The 22,378-nt window shown below is 48.8% G+C and overlaps 2 protein-coding genes across 4 annotated transcripts in view; one reads left to right on the forward strand and one right to left on the reverse strand.

Annotated features, from left to right (window-relative positions):
* Nucleotides 1–367: 367 nt before the first annotated feature.
* On the forward strand, nt 368–14,443 carry PRPH2 (peripherin 2 (retinal degeneration, slow)). Its single transcript, XM_010863162.1, has 3 exons — nt 368–948; nt 10,738–10,984; nt 13,959–14,443. The coding sequence occupies exons 1-3, from the start codon at nt 368–370 to the stop codon at nt 14,169–14,171; spliced, it is 1,041 nt and encodes a 346-aa protein (XP_010861464.1). The 3' UTR covers nt 14,172–14,443.
* A 4,151-nt stretch (nt 14,444–18,594) lies between these two features.
* UBR2 (ubiquitin protein ligase E3 component n-recognin 2) overlaps nt 18,595–22,378 on the reverse strand; it is a 108,100-nt gene continuing 104,316 nt past the window's right edge. For all 3 annotated transcript variants that reach the window (XM_010863166.1, XM_010863163.1, XM_010863164.1), the window contains exon 47: nt 18,595–20,823. In XM_010863166.1, coding sequence (XP_010861468.1) covers nt 20,682–20,823 — 142 coding nt within the window. In that variant the 3' untranslated portion in view covers nt 18,595–20,681. The remainder of the gene's footprint in view (nt 20,824–22,378) is intronic.

The following is a 22,378-nucleotide window of genomic DNA, read 5'->3' on the forward strand; positions in this document are numbered from 1 at the left end:
GTTCTGAAACTGGCACGGCTTTGTCTAATGGGATGAACCCGGCTAAAGAGATTAGCAGAATGTCTTGTGGATCCCACTTTTAATCTGCAGCCTTCAGGCTGTCCCTCTTTGGTTGGGAAGGGAGCTACAGTGACGACGGGGAGGACTGGCTCCTTCATGAGCTGTGACTCTGAGGTCCCTGCTCCCGCTCGAGGGTTAACAGGGGTCCCGGGCTAGGGGGCACAACATGGGCAGCCCCCAGAGCAGCTCCCTTCAGCTTGGACCATCTGCACCTTTCCCAAGGCCCTGAGTCTTCAGCCTCTGGGCTTATTGAGGTCAGGAGTGAGAGCTGTGCTGTGGGAGGCTACCTGGACTGCACCCTGCAACTATGGCGCTGCTGAAAGTCAAATTTGACCAGAAGAAGCGGGTCAAGTTGGCCCAAGGGCTCTGGCTCATGAACTGGTTCTCCGTGTTGGCTGGCATCATCATCTTCGGCTTAGGGCTGTTCCTGAAGATTGAACTCCGGAAGAGAAGCGATGTGATGAACAATTCTGAGAGCCATTTTGTGCCCAATTCCTTGATCGGGGTGGGGGTGCTGTCCTGTGTCTTCAATTCTCTGGCTGGCAAGATCTGTTACGACGCCCTGGACCCTGCCAAGTACGCCAAGTGGAAGCCCTGGCTGAAGCCGTACCTGGCCGTGTGTGTCCTCTTCAACGTGGTCCTCTTCCTGGTGGCCCTCTGCTGCTTCCTCCTGCGGGGCTCGCTGGAGAGTACGCTGGCCCACGGACTCAAGAACGGCATGAAATTCTACCGGGACACGGACACCCCAGGCCGGTGTTTCATGAAGAAGACCATCGACATGCTGCAGATCGAGTTCAAGTGCTGCGGCAACAACGGCTTTCGGGACTGGTTTGAGATTCAGTGGATCAGCAACCGCTATCTGGATTTTTCCTCCAAAGAAGTCAAAGAGTAAGTGGCCTCCAGTCCTGGGGTCAGAGTGATGGGGGCACAGAGACCCCAGCCTCTGACTCCCCACTGTTCAGCCTTTTCCTCCCCATTGGGCGCTCTGGGTATACAACTTATTACTGGTGTGTGTGTGAGGGTGTACTTGATTGGACATACGGAATTGTCAATATGCTATCATTTTTTACCTATAAAATTAGCAGCATTGTACAGTTCAACCTAATGTTTGGCTAAGACGGGAAGACAGTGTCAAGTTATAGAAGCAGCTTGAATGCTGGTGGCCAGGGGAGACCCAGCCAGGACTGTGTCTGCTTCATACAGGACAGATGGGTCACATATACTGAGCTGGTATCTGGCTGCTTGTCTCATTCACTCAAAGTGAATGGATTCAGTCCTGCAGGCATAAATTTCTGGGCTGTTCCCTTGTTTTCCAACTTTCAACCCTGAGCATCCATTCTCAAGGTGTTTGTCCCTGGATATGGTGGAAAGAGCAAAGGATGGGGGCAGTCAGGGGGTCTAAGCTGTAGCTTCGTCTCTACTGTTCATTAGACGGTGACCTTGGACGAGGCCTTTGACACCTTGGGCCCCCTGCTTGACCATCTCTCTCTTTTTAAAATTACTTATTGCCATGCCGGGTCTTCGTTGCTGGGCATGGGCTTTCTCTAGTTGTGGCAAGAGGGGTCTACTGTCCACTCTCTAGTTGAGGTGTGCAGGCTTCTCACTGTATGGCTCTGTGTGGAGCACAGGCTCTGGAGTGCACAGGCTTCAGTAGTTGTGGTGCATGGGCTTGGTGGCCCCGCGGCATATGGAATCTTCCCTGACTAGGGATTGAACCTGTGTCCCTTGCGTTGGCAGGAGGGTCCTTAACCACTGGACCACCAGGAAGTCCTATATATTTGCCCATCTTTTAAATGAAGGCACCAAAATACACAACCTTGGTGATTATCTCCTAGCTCTGTCTAGAGCCTGGCATACAATGGGTGCTCAATAAATGCCTGCTGGTGTTCACTACTTAAGTAATAATAGTGCAACTTGATAAAGTGTTTCTAAAATGTTCTTGGCTTGTGTAAAAGTAACATCCTGAGGGGGATGTAAGGGAATGTTCGAGAGGAGACTCTCACCCTTTGACCCTGGCATACCCCTCTTCCCAGAGACCCACCATTAGAGCCTTGAGTCATTTTCCAGGGAAAGGTTGGCCGGCCCTGAGCCGGTGGCTCTCCCCCACCTCTTCTTTCTGTCCAACTCTTCTCATCCCCTGGTTGAGGCTAGGGGTTCAGTTGCTCCCCCAGGGAGTTTATCCTCTGAGTGAGGCTGGTGAGTCAGGGGGACAGGCGCTCGGGACACAGGCACACCGGCTGCAGGATGTGGGTGAAGCCCATACAACACTGGTGAGCCCGAGGGAAGGGAAGTCAGAATGAAGGTCACTGCTTGGGACTGTATTTTCTGTCGGAGGGGATTACTTCTATAAATCCCTTTTCAAGGAGGCTTGTAAACCACTCTGCCCTTCCTAGGGGACAGGTCTGCAGAGACGGCACCAAGTGGCATGATTTATATATGTCGCCCCAGAAGGGTGTGAAGCAGAGGGACAAGCAGAGTTCTGGGGGCTGGGGAGAGTTGGGAGAGTGGGAGTTGATGGTAGAACCAGCTTTTGTGGTGGGCAGCAAGGGGTTTCTCATCCTATCATTTTCCTTGAATGTCTTCTGCAGGGTCAGTCCTTGACAAGACTTACAGGATCTCTCTGTAATCCCCAAATCCCCTTCTGTCCCAGGGTAGAGCAACGTTCCAGGCCGCTTCACTCCTAGCGGTCGGTATATCCAACTTGCTAGGCCAGCATTAAACTTGATCAAAATCACCTCAGTGCCCCATACCAACTTATTGGTGTGAAACTATCCTAACTCCACTGACTTGGAAAAAATTTTCTCTGCTGCACACACACACACACACACACACACACATATGGTCACAACATTAAGAGAAACTGAACATCCCTAACTGATCCTGGCACTTGTGGGCTCAGCCAAGCATGGACAGATGGTTGGTTTTGGGAGATTTCTCACAGGAATCTTTAAGGTCAACAGCTGGTTCCTGAAGGCTCCTGATCATGGAGATCAAGTGGAATAATGCAAGATGTTTTACAAGAGTTTACAAGCCTTTGACCCCCCCCAACCCCCTCACCCCAGCCTGTCCTGTTGCTATGTTGCTGGGGCTTTTGGGAGGAAAAGCATCCTTATTTGGTGGGCACAAAACCTTTCCTGGGGGGGGGTTTGTATTATTTTTAGTTGTTGTTATCTCTATTTCGTAGAAATTTGAGCCTCAGAGAGGTTAAGGGATGTTTCAAAAATCTCACACCAGAAATTAGCAAGCTGGGACTGGGGGCAGGGTGGGACAGATTATTGGAAAACCAACCAACCAGCTTTATGGACAGTATACTCCACACACCACACAACTCACCCATCTAAAGCGAGCAATTCAATGGTTTTTAGTATATTCACAGAGCTGTGCAACCAGGACTGAGGTTGATTTTAGAACGTGTTCATCATCTTGCAGAGAAACCCTGCACTCTTCAGTGTTCACTCCGACCTCCCCTGCCCCCAAGTCCCAGCAGCCACTTTCTGTCTCTATCCACTTCCCTGTTCTGGCCACTTCATTATGAATGGACTAGTGTGGGATTTGTCCTCTGGGGTCTGGCTTCTTTGGTCAGTGCACTGTTTTCAGATTTCATCCATGTCGCAGCAGTATCAGCGCTTGTTCCTTCTTCTGCTGGGACACTGTCCCACTGAGGGGAGATCCAGCTCTTGATTCTGCTCTTTCCACTCCGCCGTTTCCACTCCACCCCGTAGGCGTTAGGTGAGTGCTTGTTCCCCGATGACTGAAACCTCTGGAGGGGGCCGGTTTGCCTCATGTTGTCCCTCCTCCTGTCTCTGTCTTGTTCTTTCCTTCCTTCTCCAGAGGCACAGTGGGAGGTGTGACACAGGCTCAACAAACACCTGTGGATCGTGGTGGGATTCCTATCCTTCTATGCCTGGATCTCAGATCGTCATGAGGCCCCCAGAAGCCAGGACCCCCCTCCCAAGACTCCCTGTGGGCTGTGGCACCGGGACAGGACTGTGCTCCATTCTCCTGGGATTACTTTCTCTCTCCCTTCCCAGCTGTACTGCACTTGCTGTATGCCAGGCTCTCTATGTATATTAACCCAATTAATCTCCACCACCCCGTCAGAGACTTTATTGTCATCTCTCAGGTGAGAAAACTGAGGCTCTCAGAGGTCAAGCGATTTGCCAAGGTTCCACAGGTGTCACTCAGCTGGCACACGGGCAGGGGAGGAGGCTGTTATAACTGGGGGAGGTCCTCAGGGGAGTCCGGGAATGCCGCCTCCCTCAGAGACTCTTGAGTTTTCAGAGCAAGGAATTGGGATATAGATTTGGAGTTCTTAACCAGAACTGCTTTTATTATTTTTGCATTTCAACTTTTATTATAGAAAATTTCAAGCATTCACAGAAGTAGAGAGATTATAAGAAATCCCCATGTACCTGTCACCTTACTTTGATAAATGTAAACATTCTCCCTTTCTCGTTCCATCACTACTGCCCTCGCTCCCCCAAAACACACATCCAAGTACTAACCAGGCCCGACCCTGCTTAGCTTCCGAGATCAGATGAGATCAGGTGCGTCCAGGGTGGTATGGCTGTAGACAAGAGATAAAGAGGATTTGTGTTTTTTTGCCTTTTTGTTTTTGTTTAACAGATGCACAATAGTAATCGTGTCCACTAATATTCAGTATTCTCTGATTGTCTCAAGATGTCTTTTACAGTTGGTTTGTTCAAATCAGGATCTAAATCACACCTTGCATTTGGTTGTTAGGAGACCTAACAACCTTTCTTACTTTTAATGTTACCTTTTTCATGCCATGTGCATCTTGGAGGAAGTCAGCCACTTGTCCTGCAGAATTCCTCACATTCTGAGCTTGGGTCGTCGCAGCCAAGAGCTGTCGTCATCCAGCGTCTTCTGTCTCCTTTGTTCCTGTGTAAACTGGCAGTAGGGCTAAGGTGTGGCTGGATTCAGGTTGTTTTGGCAAGAACACCTAGCAGGGTGCTGCTATGGCACCAGGTGAGACATGACGTCTTCAACCAGTTTATAATAATAATTTTTTTTCGTTCACACCACTGGCATGTGGGGTCTTAATTCCCCGACCAGGGATGGAACTGTGCCTTCTGCAGTGGAAGCATGGAGTCTTAACCACTGAACCACCAGAGAAGTCCCTATACTCATTTCTTCAAGGTTTCTTCCTGTTTTCATGACGAGCTGCTTCAGGGTCTTGGGATGAGAAGCAGAGCATGAAGAAGCTCAGAGGCCTTGGCACTGCCAGCCTGAGGGAACTGTAAGCCAGGAAGGCCTGGCCTGGGGCCCTCAGTCTGAGGGAGAAGCTGGCACTGAGCTCTTGCACTTTACTGTCCTTTCCACGGAACCCACAGGACAGTAAACTCTTCCTAAACAATTAAGAGGTATCTCAAAAATTCTCGACCTTGGCTAGGAGATCCCTGAGGGCAGGGCCGTGTCTCCCCTCAGACTGGGGCTCCCTGAGGCAGAGTTGTCTCTCCCCTCAGACTGGGGCTCCTTGAGGCTGGGCCGTGACTCCCCTCAGACCGGGGCTCCCTGAGGCGGGGCTGTGTCTCCCCTCAGACTGGGGCTCCCCGAGTACCAGTCTGTTTCTCCCGCTGAGACTGGATTCTCTGGCGCAGGTCTAGATCTCTCATCGGGTCAGTTCTCCCTGAAAGCAGTGCAGTGTCTCCTCTCAGAATGGGGCTTCCTTGGAAAAGGCTGGGTCCCCTCCTCTCCCCCTGCCCTTCAAAGAAATACTAATACTGCACTTGCTGTATACCAGGTTCTCTATGTGTATTAACCCAATTAATCTCCACCACACCACTGTCAGAGACTTTACTGTCATTTCTCACGTGAGAAAACTGAGGGTCTCAGAGGTCAAGCGATTTGCCAAGATTCACAGGTGTCACTCAGCTGGCACACGGGCTGGGAATTGACTCTTATCAGTTTACACTCCTGGATCCCTCCTCTCCCCTCCCATGCTTGTTTTCATATGGTGTTCCTTATTGATTTGTTAATTCGCCTACTAAATTATATTGTTTTTTCCAGGAAAATTCCAATGTGATGATTTTCCCATATTGTATCTTGGCTGTGAGAGAGTGAGCTAGAACAAAGCCTTACCTTAATCAAGACCCCTACAACTCTTGGTGAGCCCTGAGCAGAGATTTGTAGCCTGGGAAATACTCTGATATAAATAGCCAGCTCACCAACTAAGGAGCTCTCCTCTGCCTGACTTTGTCTTAAGAGGGTGAGTGAGTGGAGCCTTAATCTGTGGTTGGAACCAGGGCGAGTGCTAAGTAAACAAGACAGTACTCCCGAGGGAGTGGGAGGGCTAGTTGCAGAGATATGGGACCCCAAGAGGTCCTAGGCTGGGGGAACCCCAATGTCAATCAAGCCAGGGCTGCCCTCCCATAGGCCCCAGTATGCCTCAGCGGGGATGAGACAGGTCTGTAGGCCTTACCCCAGTTGAGGAAGACATGGGGCGTGCACAGGAGAGATGATGGTAGACAAGGAAGGGCTCCTGGGACAGGGAGCAGTGGCGAGAACTCATACCTTTCTAGGGAGTTTAGCTAGAAAAGGGCTTCCCTGGTAGCTCAACTAGTAAAAAATCTGTCTGCAATGTGGGAGACCCCAGTTCGATTCCTGGGTCAGGAAGATCCCCTGGAGAAGGGATAGGCTACCCACTCCAGTATTCTTCGGCTTCCCTGGTGGCTCAGTTGGTAAAGAATCCACCCACAATGCGGGAGACCTGGGTTTGATCCCCGGGTCGGGAAGATCCCCTGGAGAAGGGAATGGCTACCCACTCCAGTATTCCGGCCTGGAGAATTCCATGGACTGTATAGTCCATGGGGTCACAAAGAGTTTGACATGAATGAGTGACTTACACTTCTCTAGCTAGAAAGAGCCAACAGGCGGGAAGGCACTGGAGACTCTGAGGAAACTCTGAGAGGAGAGGTGGGAAACTGCTGTGGGCTGGTCTTCCACTTCCTGTGTAACTTGGGTGAGGGCTTGCCCTGCTCTGGGCCCCATTTCCTCCTTGGTAGAACAGTCCAGTGGGCTGCAGGGTCCCCCTAGATGGCCTAGAGTGGGGAGGATCCAGCATTCTCTCAGAGCCTGTGTCCTGGGCATCTGCTGACTGCCGCACCTCACCCTCCCCACAGTCTCCGATTGTCCCACCTCACACAGTCTACAGCTCACATGTGCAGATTTGGGACTCAGAGGCCAGCTCTCTGCGCTCTAACCCATTGCCCTCCATGGAGATGCTGGGGCTGACCTAGGTGGGAGTGGGTTCCAGGGGTTGCCTGCAGGTCAGAAAGAGGGGCGAATAGCATCTGTGTTTGGGGACCAGGGCTGTGGGGGCAGCTGGCTCCTCAGGATGGGGCTGGGAGCCCCAAGGTGAAGGTTGCTGCTCCAGTTCCCCCACTGGGACCACCCCGGCCAGTAGAGCCTGGTGCCACACAGGGCTGTTCAGACGGCTGCTCCCAGGCACTCACCTGCTCCAGGCAGGTGAGCTTCAGCAGTGACCCCTCCTGTCCCTGGACAGATGCCACCCAGCGCCAGCTGAGGGCCAGCGGGGAGCTCTGCCCTTGAGGGCTGGGTCACAGCAGGGGCTCCCCTCTTCTCCACAGCCGGCAGGGCCCATGCCACCCGCTCATGCGTGGCTGCTCCCCAGCAGACTAGAGTGGTCTATTCCACCCTCACAGCTGCTCCCTGAGGACACACAGGGCTCCTGCGAAAGCTCTTGTTCAGTCACACAGCCCAGCCCTGGCCCAGGAGTCCACATTTCCTGCACAGTTAATATGTACCAGGCACTCTTCTAAGCCTTTTTACAGGGATTCCTTCACACAATCCTCATGTCAAGTTCATTTTACAGACAAGTAAGCTGAGACCCACAAGGGTAAGGTGGTCCAGAGGGATGGATCTGGAGTAAACTAAGGCTGTCCTGCTCTTATCATGGTCCTAGTCCTAGACAACCTGTGCATCCAGGGCCAGCTGTACTGTGGGTCCTGTCCATGAAGTAGAGGCCAGGGACTGCAGGGCAGGTGGAAATATTGCCGCCATGACCCAGGCGCGGATTGTTCTGGAACCAAGGCCGCACCGTGCAGTATGGTATGGTCTTAACCATACCGATCAGCAGACAGTTCACTGAAAAGAAACCACAAATGGATCTTAAAACATATCAAAAGATTCCCAATTTCACTTATAACGAGAAAAAAAAAAAGAAACTTAGAACAACTTTGGAGATATTATTTTTCATCTATCAGGTTTTGGCAAAGATCAAAAACAGGACTTGTGTGGGTGTGGCCAGTGGAGATGTCACTGTACAATCCCCCAGAGGGGAGAGACAGCAGAGCTTGGGTGCAACCACAGATGGGCCCTGATGCAGAGATGCCTCTCCTAGCAACTGATGCTCTAGATATAGTCCCAGTATGTGAACTGACCCCGTCCCTGCTTGTATTAACATGAAACTGGGAGAATCCCCAATGTCCATCAGTAGGGAACTTGATAGTACCCCATGGGCTATCTGCACACTGGGGATACCATGCATCTCATTAAAACCTGGAGAACTCTCCCCCATGACAGATATAAAAGATCTCCAAGGTATTGTTAAGGGAAAAAATGATGGTTTAAGGCAGTGTCAATATAATGTGACCATTTGGGTAAAAACAAAACAAACAGGAAGAATTTTTGCAAATTCTGAATTTGCTTGTCCATGTGTGAGGCCTCTGTAGAAGGACAGACAGAGCTGGCCACAGTGAAGGCACTTGGAGGCCAAGAAACAAGAGAGTGGGAGGATTTTTTCAATCAAGGAGATATTACTTAGAAGCTAAACATTAATATGTTTTTTCCTGGCCGAGTGGCATGCAGAAACTTAGTTCCCTGACCAGGGATCAAACCCATGCCCCCTGCAGGGGAAGAGTGCAGTCTTAACCACTGGACCTCTAGGGAAGTCCCTGAACATCTTTTAATTTTTTTAAAAAAATATTTATTTATCTGGCCGTGCCAGGTCTTAGCTGTGGCACTTGGGGTCTTCAATCTCTGTTGTGGCAGGTGGGATCTAGTTCCTTGATCAGGGATTGAATCCAGGCCCACTGCATTGGGAGTACAGTCTTAACCACTGAACCACTAGAGAAGTCCTTGAACATCTTTTTAAGAGTATAATTAATTACCATTTCAACGAACATTGGAAATAACTTCTATTATGAGCAACTACATGCTCCCTATTCTTATGTTGTAAAAGTCTGCTGTTATTATGTAATAATGCCTTACAATTAAAAAAAATAAACTTTAAAAAATTTTTTATTCAAGATAATGTGCACATAATTAAGTGTGCAAATCTTAAGTGCACAGAGACAGCTACATAAACTTTTTTTTTTTTTAATTTTTCGCTGCACAATGAAGCTTGCAGAACCACAGTTCCCTGACTAGGGATTGCACCTGTGCCCCCTGCAGTGAAAGTGCAGAGTTTTAATCACTGGACCACCAGGGAAGTCCCCGCCCCTTTTGAATCCACATAAATGCATGGTGTGCTCTAACCAAATATAAATTAATAGAGAAATGTTAAAGTTGTGCAAACTGTGTCCTTCAGGTGAATAAGGCTCTTCCACCCAGCGGGGAAGGGTGGGGCAGAGCTCGTTGTGGATGGAGAGAAGCCATGGGCAAAGACTCATTCCTTGCCCCTACTGCAAAGGCCCAGGGCCAGAGCAGGCCTTCTGGAAACATCTGCTAGACAGAACTGATCTGGCCAGAGGGGGCGTCGGTTGGTCCCCAGAGCTGTAAGGGGGAGATGAGGTTAGAGAAGGGTCTGGGGGCTAATGTTGATGGTCACAAATGCCAGGCAGAGCCTTGTCTCACACTTACAACCTTTCCTGCGGCTCTCATCCTACCAGCCTGGCACGGCTCCAAGAAATCACTGCATGCTAGGCCCTGGCAGCACATAGAGTTGTTGGGTGATTTTTTTTTGCATAAATCTTTATTTTGGACTTTATAAAAACCGATGTGGTGCTCCATAGACTGGGGTCAAATGTTGTCTACAGTGAAACATCCATGTTCTGACACACATAATAGCTTCCAGGAGTACAGTGCTCATGTTGATCTTGTGTTCAGTTGGGTTAAAACAACGGGCAATAAAAGAATGAACACATTCCTCATGTATGTGATTCACTCTTGTCTAAATGCCCCGTCCTATGACTTCCTTCCTATCTACACTGCTAGTTACCCCAGGATCTTGAAGAAACACTGAACCTCTAATAGGCTACCCTCTGGCAGATCAGTACAGTGAACAGCACTCTGGATCTCAGTTTTACCAAACATTGCTCAGAGGCTTCCAGGGCATTTCAGGATCAGCAGGTCCATAGAATCCTTGAAATGTCTTGTAAGATTTTGTCGAATCTCCATTGCTATACAAGGGCTAGAATACATATGTTCCTTATTTACTTGCTTCTTGGTTTATCATCTGTCTCAACCCTGTGAACATAAGCTCCAGGAAGCTGGGGCCTTGGCTTTCTGGGCCACTCCTCCATCTTCAGCAGCTGGAATAGTGGCTGGCATGTAGCTGATGAACAGCAAATTAGTTCTCGAGAAGAATGAGTGAATGAATATCCCAGATTTTTAGAGATGAGGGATGAGAGAAACTGGCATCTGCTGAGAAGTCCAGGAGGCCAGTCTCAAGCCATCTATCTGTTTCTTCTGCAGTCGCATCAAGAGCAATGTGGACGGGCGGTACCTGGTGGACGGTGTCCCCTTCAGCTGCTGCAACCCCAACTCACCGCGGCCCTGCATCCAGTACCAGCTCACCAACAACTCTGCGCACTACAGCTACGACCACCAGACGGAGGAGCTCAACCTGTGGCTGCGTGGCTGCAGGGCCGCCCTGCTGAGCTATTACAGCAACCTCATGAATACTACAGGCGCTGCGACGCTCCTCGTTTGGCTCTTTGAGGTAGGCCCTGGTCAATGAGGGGGCAAGACAAGAGGGGCTCACCTGCCCCACTGGGGTTCACAGGGTGGAGCTGGGCCCGGGACCCCCTCCTGGGAACCAGCCCTCTGCCGGCATGCAGGCAGCCCCAGGCTTGAACACTGGCGCTTCCACTTTTTGTTTCTGTCCTACCACTTAAAGAAGAGTTGAAATTCATAGCACATAAAATCAATCATTTTAAAGTGAACAATTCGGAGGCATTTGGTACATTCACAGTGTTGTGCGACTACCGCCTCTACCTTGTTCCAAAATACTTCCACCACCCCCTCAAAAAAACCTCATAATCATTATGCAGTCAGACCCCTCCAGCCCTCCCGCTAAGCCCCTGGCAACCACCCATTTCTGTTCTGTCCTTGTGGCTTTATCTATTCTGGACATTTCATATAAATGGAATCATGTAATATATGACCTTTCATGTCTGACTTCTTTCACTTTGGATGTTTTTGAGGTTCATCCTGTGTCTCCACTTTTTGCACCTGAGGTCTCAGAAACTTATTTAACCTCTCTGTTACAGGGGGCTGACAGCACTTAGCTCTGGGGCTACTGAGAGGCAACAGGAGTTACAGGCACATTGATCTGTGCTTCTCTTGAAATTCTGGTAGCACTTTACCTGGTATTCTGATTATCTGTAGGTTCATTTTCCATCACCTATTAGGTTTAATACCTCTCTGTAGCTGCAGGGCTTGGGATGTAGCAAGCCCTCATTCATTCATTTGTTGAAGAAATAATTCTCAAACACCTGAGTGTTGGGCGCTGTCCTCGGTGCTGAACAAGAGCCCATGTCAAGGAGGGGTAAGCTGAGGTAGTACAGAGGGTGACTCATGGGCTCTTGCTTTGAGCTGACAGCAGGAAACCCAGCCTCCAAAAGCTAAATTACAAAGCCAGGGATATTAGGGAGGAAACTGCCCATCAGAGAAGATTCACTGAAAGTTCCCTTTAACTAAGTCTATCTTTAGTGCTGGGCTTCCCTGGTGGCTCAGAGGTTAAAGCGTCTGCCTGCAATGCGGGAGACCTGGGTTCAATCCCTGGGTTGGGAAGATCCCCTGGAGAAGGCAATGGCAACTCACTCCAGTATTCTTGCCTGGAGAATCCCATGGATGGAGGAGCCTGGTGGGCTACAGTCCACGGGGTTGCAAAGCGTCGGACACGACTGAGCGACTTCACTTCACTTCACTTTAGCGCTATGGAAATTCACAGGTAGGTGTGCTCTCGTCTGAGACACACCACTTCTAACTCACCATGTCACACCACAGGGGTTGAACTGCCTGTTGAGGGGGGATGAGACGGGGAAGGAGGCCTTCTTCTCACACTGAGGCAAACGCAAGCATATTCATGGAGATTTACTAGTCCCTGGCTCCTTAAGGCAGTCTTAGGAATGAGTCTTAGGAACGAATGGGTACAATGAGGAGAAAAGGTTAGAAGGTAGAATGAGGATAGGTTGGAAGATCGCATCCCTTGAAAACCCATGAAAAGAAGACTGAAAGGGTAACTTAAGTCAGTGGGAAAATGGAGTTCCACTGGCTGCCTCTCCACTTATCCACTTTTCCAGAAATCTAGCGACTGCTTAAGAAGAGGAACAGTTCTCTGGGAACAGGGAGTTTGCATGCCCCTGACTTTTGCTTGAGGCTTTTAGTGGCAGACTCTGCGATGGGCACAAGGGTGGCTGAGTTGATAAGATTCTGCTCTCAGCCTTGCCCTCCTGGGTTTCACAATCCAGTGAGGATATGACACCTCAATACTAACACTAGTGCAAAATTCATAGTGTGGCAGGAGGCCTTCTTGAGGAAAGAAGGAAAGAATCAGAATGGGCATGTGGGTACCAGGAGGACTTCCTGGAGGAAGGATTTTTTCACTGTAAAAATATCTTATTAAACTTTCAGTCAACAATAATTATAACAAAACCCTAAAACTGCTAGTTACTATTACCATGCACTACCATAATTATAGAATACTCCCAGAGCATTCATTCACAGATGTCTACTGAGGCCCTACCACCATGGGGTGCCCTTCTGGGGCTGCAACAGCAGGCGAACAAGCCGCTTCAAGGCCACTCCTGCCCTCAGGGGGTGGATGTTCTCTGTTAGCGGGCCTAGGCCTCTCACAGAGTTCGTTATACTATCAAAGGAAGAGTGCAAGCAAAGCAGGAATTTGTGTAGAAGCAAGTGGCCAACACAATACAGGGTGAGAAGAGTAGAAAGAATACTTACCACGCTGTCTAATAACCAACTACAGCTGCCACACTCCACACACACTGAAGTGTCACAGCACGCCCATGGAACAGGCGGTACTTCATCTGAAAATCTGCAAACGAGACAAGTAAACTGAGGCTTCCTGGTCACATGGCTGGCTAGGTGCCAGGGCTGAGGCTTGAATCCAGGCATTCTGGCACCAGAGTCTGTAGCAGTGACTGCCAGTGAACAAATTCAAACCAATCACCCACTCATCCCCATACTAATCAGAATAACAGAAACAGAGGGAAACCATCTATTACCTTGTTTGCAGGTAAAAGATGACTTTTTATTTTGTCCAGCAAATAGTTGCTGAGCACCCAATATGTACCAAGCAGTGTGCTAGAAATGAGGTGGGGGTGGGCACAGAGAAGGAGCCCAGGATTAATGCCCCCCAGGACAGGGGAGACCCAGGGGAGGGGCACCCCTAATACTCTAGGTAGAGAAAACGGCACATGGTAAAACTGGAAAGGAGAAAGGCTGCGGTGGGCAGGATCCAAAGAACCCTGGAGGGACTGGCAAGGGAGAACAGGGTCACAGGTGAGGCAGGGGCAGCGGGAGGTGTTTTGAGCACTCAGGCATGGCTGGGGCAGGCAGGCCCTCGTCAACTCAGACCCAACAGAGCCTTGTCTGAAGGGCCCCCATGGCTTCTGGGTGACGCCTGCCCCTGCTATTTCCCTGCTCCTGTAAGTCTCCTCTCCCCACACCAGGTGACCATCACTGTTGGGCTACGCTACCTGCACACGGCGCTGGAAGGCATGGCCAACCCCGAAGACCCTGAGTGTGAGAGTGAGGGCTGGCTTCTGGAGAAGAGCGTGCCGGAGACCTGGAAGGCCTTTCTGGAGAGTGTGAAGAAGCTGGGCAAGGGCAACCAGGTGGAAGCCGAGGGCGAGGACGCAGGCCAGGCCCCGGCGGCAGGCTGACGGCCCTGCGGCCCCCTCCCCTCTGCACACTGAAAAGTAGTGGACTCCAGGAACTTCGGATACCCCCCGGATCCCATCAGAATCTCCCAAAGAGGGCGGCCGTCTCACAGAGGCTCTTCTGGATGTGGGATTTAATATTCAGGGCCCCTAAAAACTTCTGTGGAATGAATGTCTCACTGTGAGTGCATGAGTCCTGCTCAGCCCCACCGCCCTGGATGCACCTTCACGGTGGGCTCATGGAGGGCCTCTCAGCAGGTGACTCTGTGGTCACAGGAATTCGGTTCCACCCAGGGGCTACTAGCCACAGCTGAGGGCTGCTCTCCTTTCACACGCCGGCCGTTCTGGTGAGCTCCAAGTTGCGTCATTCTATATCCCAAGTGTCACTTGGTGCGTAAGCCCAGGAATTTGAAAAACGTACTGGACATGCTGTCAGTTTTTTCCAATGCAAAGACTGAGAGGTCAGCCATTTTACTAATTATAGATGGTGAGGGACAGTTATATTTTTTTAAGAGTAATGGTCTCTCCAAAGCACTGAGGGCTCCAAAGAGGAATTCTCAATCATGAGGCAAGAGCATTTAAAGAGAAGGGATTATATCCCCCAGCAAAAACACAGCTTTTGTGTCACCTTCACAAGCCCTCAGCACTTAGCCAGGAGTGAGCCACAGGCTGAGGGAGTGGGGCTGCTGCAGGTTCCAGATAACGTGCCGGCTGACCTCCTTGGGCTTGTCCGCGGAAGCGCCGGGTCTGCGGCAAAGGAGCAACAATGAGACAAGAGTCCACTGTTTGGAGACTGAGCCTCACCCCCAGTGGGCCCAGGGATGCCCAAGAGGTGCTGTGACAGCCCCTGGACAACACGAGCCGTCCACAGTGGAGGGTGGGGTCCTCTGCAAGCTCTGCCCTGCTTCTTCCCCCACATATCCATCCTGCAAAGGGTACTTCCCGAACACCTCTGCGTTAAAAGATTCTTTGCAACTTCTCCTCTTCCCATGCTAGTAACTACGAAAGAAGTTTTCACTTCCCTCCGCAAACAAGAAAGGAGCTTTAAGGGGAAGGAGGGAATGATTTAATTGCTGTCCTGAGTCTTCAGTGTGGAGATAGTAAGACTTCTGGTGCTGCCTGGGCTATGTGCTGGGGCTTGAACTCTCCCAGACCAGATCAAAGATGTTTGAATATACTGTCAGACTTTGGTCCCAGGTTGAATTCAATTAGACTTCTGAGTGTGGAGACCAAGCAAGGGATGATCCATGTGGGCAACACTGAGGGAGTCAACCTCTTGGATGAGGGTCCCGGAGCTCTCCCCTCCCAGGGGTGCTGAGAACCATCCAGAAAATGCCACTCCAGGCCCACATGCTTGACAATGCTGTTGACAGCTGTACAATAGACATTAAAAATTATATTATACAAAAATCACCTTTGTTAAATGCCTGTCTTAAATGTATGTGCTAAATGTGTTTAGCACAGGAACCCAGATTCTTGCTGATACTTGCTAACAAAACCAAACGAATCCTGACACTGAATGGAGGCACTCCTCACGATCAGGGAGCTGTCTCAACAGCTTGGGTGTCACCTCACCTCTGATCTGCGAGAACAGGGGCCATCAGGTTATCCAAATAATCTCAACATTTCCTAGTATTTGGGCCAGAACGGAATTTAGTATTTTAGTACGTGGAATCTCAATTTAGGGATTTAAGCAAAAGTTCCAAATCTGCCCCCCTCCACCCCCCCACACCCAAAAACCACTCTGGTCAGAATTTGAGTACTGTTGAGAAGATGAAGGGTTGAACAGACTCTACAATAAATATCAGTTGATTCAGAGCAGACTGTGTAGGGAGCCCGGAGCTGGTGTACTGAATTAAGAACATGCAGATGACAATCTGGAGGAGGAGGAGGCAAAAGACACAATGCAGGAAGCTCCCTCAGCATCCTACGTCCCACACTGGGAAAGTGATACCACTGGAGGCAGTGCGCTCATACAAAGGGAGTAAATTCACAAAGTCTCTTACTTACAGGTCCCAGAATAGAAAGGGGTGGGGTGGGGTTGGGGCTGTGGACTGAGCCAGTGGGAGGGCGGTCTTTCATCCCAGGTCAGGCGAGCAGGAGACAGAGAACAGGGCAGTGAGCACCCATTACGTAAGAGGTGGTTGGGCTAGGCTCCATCTGGAATGTTTAAAAGGAGCCTTAGGAAAAGCTAAGTAGGAATACTGGGGGAGGGAAACCTAAGCTCAGGTCTTGGCAGCAACTCCCGATAGCTGCTTTCTCAGCATACAGACTGCATCTCTGACTGAGGCGGTATGCCATCCTCACAGTTGTCTCAGGTAGCTGCCAGAGGAAACTGCCCATCTTGTTTGGTCCTCTATAAATGCCCAGCAGGACTGGGACCAGCTTTTTCCTGTGTCTAACCTCAGTCTTTCTTTGGGCCAGTGTAAGTTCATTTCTCCCAAGGGACTCTGCTTTTCAAATCTTGTCAGACTAACCCTGGGGGAAGGTGAGAGATACAGACAGTATCTTAGAATTTCTGTTTTTAAAACAACTACTCCACAGTGAAGGAGCAGTAACAGCTATTCCGAACATTTAATAGGTGTCTTAATATCTGTGGCCTCAGCTCAAGACCACACAGTCTCCTGCAGCATTTTCAAGCCTAGGACTGAGCCACCAGTCAATAAACCCTGAGTAACCTCAATTCAGGTTAATAAGATTAGGCGCTTGCTCTGCACACTCTCCCGCCTCTTCTCTCCTTCTCCAGGCACCTGTAATGCTAGGCCAGCAGGTTTGCAGCTTAGTCAGGGGCAGGTGTGGGGTGGTGCAGGACAGTCAGGGCCTCTGACCTGCTACCAGATCCAAAGGCAGTGCAGCCAGCCAGCAGCACTGTGTGTGAAGGGCTAGGAAGGTGCGGGAATAACATGGAAGTTCTGGGGGAGGATTCCCTGGTGGCTTCCCTGGTGGCTCAGAGGTTAAAGCGTCTGCCTGCAATGTGGGAGACCTGGGTTTGATCCCTGGGTCGGGAATATCCCCTGGAGAAGGAAATGGCAACCCACTCCAGCATTCTTGCCTGGAGAATCCCATGGACAGAGGAGCCTGGTGGGCTACAGTCCACAGGGTTGCAAAGAGTCAGACACGACTGAGCAAGTTCACTTCTGGGGGAGGATGCCCTCCTGGTTTTAAGAGGACGAGATTGGCTGGAAGAGAGGAAATATCAGACCTTGATTCCTGAGGGCGTTATATCTTGTCCTCTAAATCAGAGGATGCGTGTTAAGTGGCAAAGTGAAGAAGGTCATGTGGGCCTGGTATAAAGATTAAGATATGCAACAACTCTTGAGTTCTTCACCTGAGGGAAATGGAAACAGGTCCACACAAAAACCCAAACAGCAAAGTCTATAGTGGCTGTGTTCCTAACCACAAAAAATCACCCAAGTCTTTTACCTGATGACCGTGTAAGCATCTGCACAATGGAGCTCGACTCAGCAACCAAAAGGAACACGGATGGCTCTCAAATGCATCAGTCTTCTTAGAGAGAAGCCAGACTCAAAACGCTACGTGTGATATATTTATATAACATTCTGGAAGATGCAAGACAAAGGGACAGAAAAAATTACTGGTTGTTTGGGTCATGATTGGGGAAGGTGTCCTAAAAGGGGCACAAGAGAACTTCTTAGGGTGATGCAATGGAACCAAACTGAGTGTGGTTTGTTAGAAAACATCTGTATGCATTTGTCAAAATGTATAAAATCATCCACTAGAAAGGGTGAATTTCACTATTTGGAGAATAAACTTCAATAAACCTGACTTAAAAAAAAAAACAGAAGTAGGGACAAAGAAAGAAGGGAGCATGTCAGAGGGACTTAATGAGTCCTGGAACTTTCGATGTTAGATCAGGGAAGGGAGTCAGCTAGGAGCAGCATTAATGACCAGGAGACAGAGGAAACACAATGGAAACTGTTTTATTTGATGCTTTCCTTCTAAGAGGATTTTCAAGAGCACTCGTAGGCAATGACTTCCTTGCAAATGCAGCACGCAGCTTCCTTTGTATATGTGTCTGGGGACTGTGTAAGGAGGAGGACCTGGCGATCACTAGGTAAGAATAGGCAAGCAAGCAGAGTTTAAATCCGGAAACAACTTCCAGCTGGAAGTGGCTTTGAGGGCCCTGTTTTCCCAGTGATTTGAGGTCCAAGAGAGTTCAGAAAGGTCACAAGCTGTCATAGTCAATCAATATGAGACTTAATCAGCTGAAATGATGAGCAAGCTTTCTTCAGAAGGTCAAAATAGTTTGGCTAACAGCCATAATTACTGACACTAATAATATAAGCATCTTAAACTTCAAGCTAATACAGATGTCCCACTTTATTTGTAGCAAGGTGACATGGGGGGCAATTCCACTGCATTTTACGTGTGAAACAAAATAAAGGAAATGTAGGCAGACCCAAAGTAATGTCAACACCTAAAGCATTTATTTGGATATCTTTAAACTTTTTACATATGATACATTCCCAATTTTACAAGTTGTCCACAGATAATAAAGTTATAGCCAATTTATTAAACAGATATGATTTTTCCCTGATATGGAAAGCATGTTTATATAAACATTTCTACAATAAACATAATACATGCGGAACAAATCATAAGACTAAGATGATTCCTTAGTTGGGGAAGACAATTAGCTTAATGATACACACACCAGAAGATAAAAGGGTGTGTGTTGCTACTTGATGTAAATTCATTTTCTCTCAGACTCCCTGACCTTCTCAGAAAACGGAATCCAGGGACACCCTCTGCTAACAGCAGGCTTATATGAAGTCAGTTTTAAAAGTTGAAGTATTGTTATGATTTAGTGAAGAAGTTTATAATGCTACTACAGAGGGAGAAAACTGGTTTTATTCGGAGTTTAAGCTTGGTTAACAACTGGAGAAAAGCCAAAAGAAGCTGGACTTAAAAGCTAAAGGAGTGGGGATGTGACCAAGGCCAAAATAAACATTAAAATCATGATGCCATCCACAGACCACACCACCAGAAAGGGAGAAAGGCCAGAAGAGGGGGATGAGTGCTGGGTTCTAACGTGGATTTTCTTCCTGTTGGGCAAGAAGCGCCTCCTCTCAGATGGGTGAGTCAGTCCCAGGCACGAAGGGTCCAGTTCATCCTTTCAGAGGAAGGGGTTCTTCATACACCACCCCGGTGAAGTAGCGAGTGTGGCTTCTGCACCCCCACTGCCTTTAGCTGAGCGTCTGGATTTCCGGCCTTCCTCCTGGGTGTACTGTGGAGGGTGCAAAGCTGAGCAGGATGCAACTTTCAGACGCAGTTCAAAGAAAACTGAGCGAAATGGCTATCTGCATTGGCTAAAGAAGCCCAAAAACCTCTTATTACTCATTCATCCCTTAGTCCCTCCTCAGAGAGACTCCAAACTGATTCCTCCACCAAACCTGCCATCACTCTCTGCATACCCAAGCTCTTAGCACACATGATCACGGCAGAGTGGTGTGTGGCATGGCGTGGTTATAAACTATTTTACTAAGCGGCTATCATTCTAGGAAGGCACCTCTTAGTAAGAATAAGGTTAAAAAATAATAAAAAGCCTGGGTACACAGGCTGTCCCAGGAATGTCCTAAGTGAACTAGCAGGTAAACAGCAATTCATCTATTCCAGAAAATGCTGGAAGGGTGGGGGTGAGGGAATTTCAAAACACTGAATTCTCATTTTTTTTGCAAGTGCTTGATTCTAGATGAATACATTCTTCCAACTTAGTCTTAGAAATAACAGAATATATTATCTGAAAAATTAGGATACTCTTTTGAGTTTTCAAAAAGCCCTTTAAAACGAGTATTTTTTCCTCAAAGCCAAAAGCCTTGCAAAAAAAAAAAAAAAAAAAAGAGGGGGGAATCCAACCTTGTACAGCCCGGAAAATCAGCTGGCACATAGAGACACCACCATCTCCCCTTTGGATTCCCACAGGCTCCTCCAGCAAGAGTGTCCCCCAACCCCCTCACAGCCAGTGGAGACAGGGAATGCCACTTTCCAAATACACTGCTTTGCTTAGAGGTAGGGTCCCATCAGCTGTGGGTACACTGACCCAGCCTCAAGGTTGAGCGTCACTGAGTGGGACCAGGAAGTGTGACCCCCAAAAGACCAGAGACTTTGCTTCCTGCTGCTGTTGAATCCACTTCCGGCCTGGAGTTCCCTGTGTTCAGTAATGTGACATGGCTCAGATGACGGGGGAACAGTCAAACGCAGTCAGATGCCCGCAAATGGGCTGAGTCCAGCCCAGGAAGAGAAGCTCCTTCCTGGATTCGAAAATTCAAGAAGTTATGTTTGAAGGACACAGCAAATGATGCAAGAAAATCTGCTGGCAGAAAATGATTTTCATTAGTTCCTGGAGCCAGAAGCTATAAAAATAAAAATTGGGGGGAAAAAAAAGCTTAAATAACTTATTTCCAAATTCAGAAGAAGCTATTTCCTATTTTCTTTCTTGAAAAGCCAGCTGGTTTACAAAAATCCAAGTTCATGTATTTGGTAGTGACGTAGCTATAGGTGTTGCCAGTCAATGCCAACCAATGTCTGGTTTGCTTCCTGTGCGTGTCCAATTTCCTCTGTGATACTGTGCTGGTGCCAGAGCTTCTGAATCTTCTTGAATCGCTCTCTGCACAAATGTAAAGGATTTCCCCGTCTAGAAAGAAGACACATGTCACTCAGGAGGTATTTGGTGGTGTATTCATCTATTCTACTCCAACCTTTCCTGGTTTAGGCAAAGTTAACAAGTTTATTGGTTTTAGATCCTCTGCAAAATGTCTCTTTGGCAGGCGTCTGTGGCTATTAATATGTTAGCTCTGACCGTTTGCTAGGAGCAGCTGAAGGGGAGTAAGTGCAGAAAAGAAGAGGAAAACAAATAAACTACACTGATTCAGGCTGGGGTGAGGAACAGGAGGGTGGGGTTGAGCAGGAGGTGAACGTTGAGAGGCTAAAACTATGCATTCATTGTCCATTTTGTTGGTAAAATGTAAAACAGGGAGTAAGGGGGAGGATGAAAACATTACACAGGTAAAAATGTTCTTCCAAGTATGTCTTTTAGATCCAATGTTTAAGCAAAGCAGCTAAACATGAATAACTCTGGTTTCCAACTTAACCAGAGAATAGGAGTTGGTGAGCCTGAGGCCTTGGCTCCTGACTCAGAGCAGCAGTCCTCTCTCCATCCAGGGCTCCTCCTCTTAAGAGCCCACATTTCTTTTTCTTTCCTTTTTTTTCCTGTTTGGCTCATTTCTTTTTTCATTCATTCTTCCATTTATTCATCCAACAGTATTTATTTAGAACCTGTTATATGCTAGTTCACTGTCCCGGCCACATAAAACTAGCCCGGGAGACAGGCAGTAGGCAGGTAAACACAGGGACTCTGGGTCATAACGTGGGCTAAGAAAATCAAACTGGCCAATGTGACAAACCTCCTCAGAGGCCACGTTAGCCAGGGTGGTCAGGGAGGACTTCTCTGAGGAGGTGGCACCGGACTGAGGCCCGCAGGAGTCAGCCCCGTGCTTATGGTGGTATGGGAGGAAGGGGGATGGTAGGGGTGGCACAGAGTCATTAGAAATATACCAGGAACTCATCTGGAATAGGCAAGGAATACCCAGAAGTCAGAAGAGACAGAAATAAAACTCTCAGTTACCAGTGGTCATGTAACAAATCACCCCAAAGTTAAGGGCTCTAAGGCATTTCTCAGAGCACCAGGTTGGACCACCAACTGGTGGCACAAGTGTGTCCCTGCAGTCAGTCAAGTGTCTGGGGAGCCCAACTACTTATCTTGCCTTGGTTTTCAGGCCTTCAACTTCTGCTCCCCAAGCCTGGGAAGCTACATCTAGGTTAAGATTTTTACCCCATTTTGGCAAAAATAAACGATCTGAAAATTCCTTAATAGTGCTCAAAGGAACTACTGTTCGTATACTGCTCTTGATGCAATAGGTGCTGCTGCTGCTGCTGCTGCGTCGCTTCAGTCGTGTCCGACTCTGTGCGACCCCATAGACAGCAGCCCACCAGGCTCCCCCGTCCCTGGGATTCTCCAGGCAAGAACACTGGAGTGGGTTGCCATTTCTTTCTCCAATGCATGAAAGTGAAAAGTGAAAGTGAAGTCGCTCGGTCGTGTCCGACTCTTTGCAACCCCATGGACGGCAGCCTACCAGGGTCCTCCATCCATGGGATTTTCCAGGCAAGAGTACTCAATAGGTGCTACCTGA

This window comes from Bison bison, unplaced genomic scaffold, assembly GCF_000754665.1.
Source record: "Bison bison bison isolate TAMUID 2011002044 unplaced genomic scaffold, Bison_UMD1.0 scf7180017864487, whole genome shotgun sequence".
Lineage (NCBI taxonomy): Eukaryota > Metazoa > Chordata > Mammalia > Artiodactyla > Bovidae > Bison > Bison bison.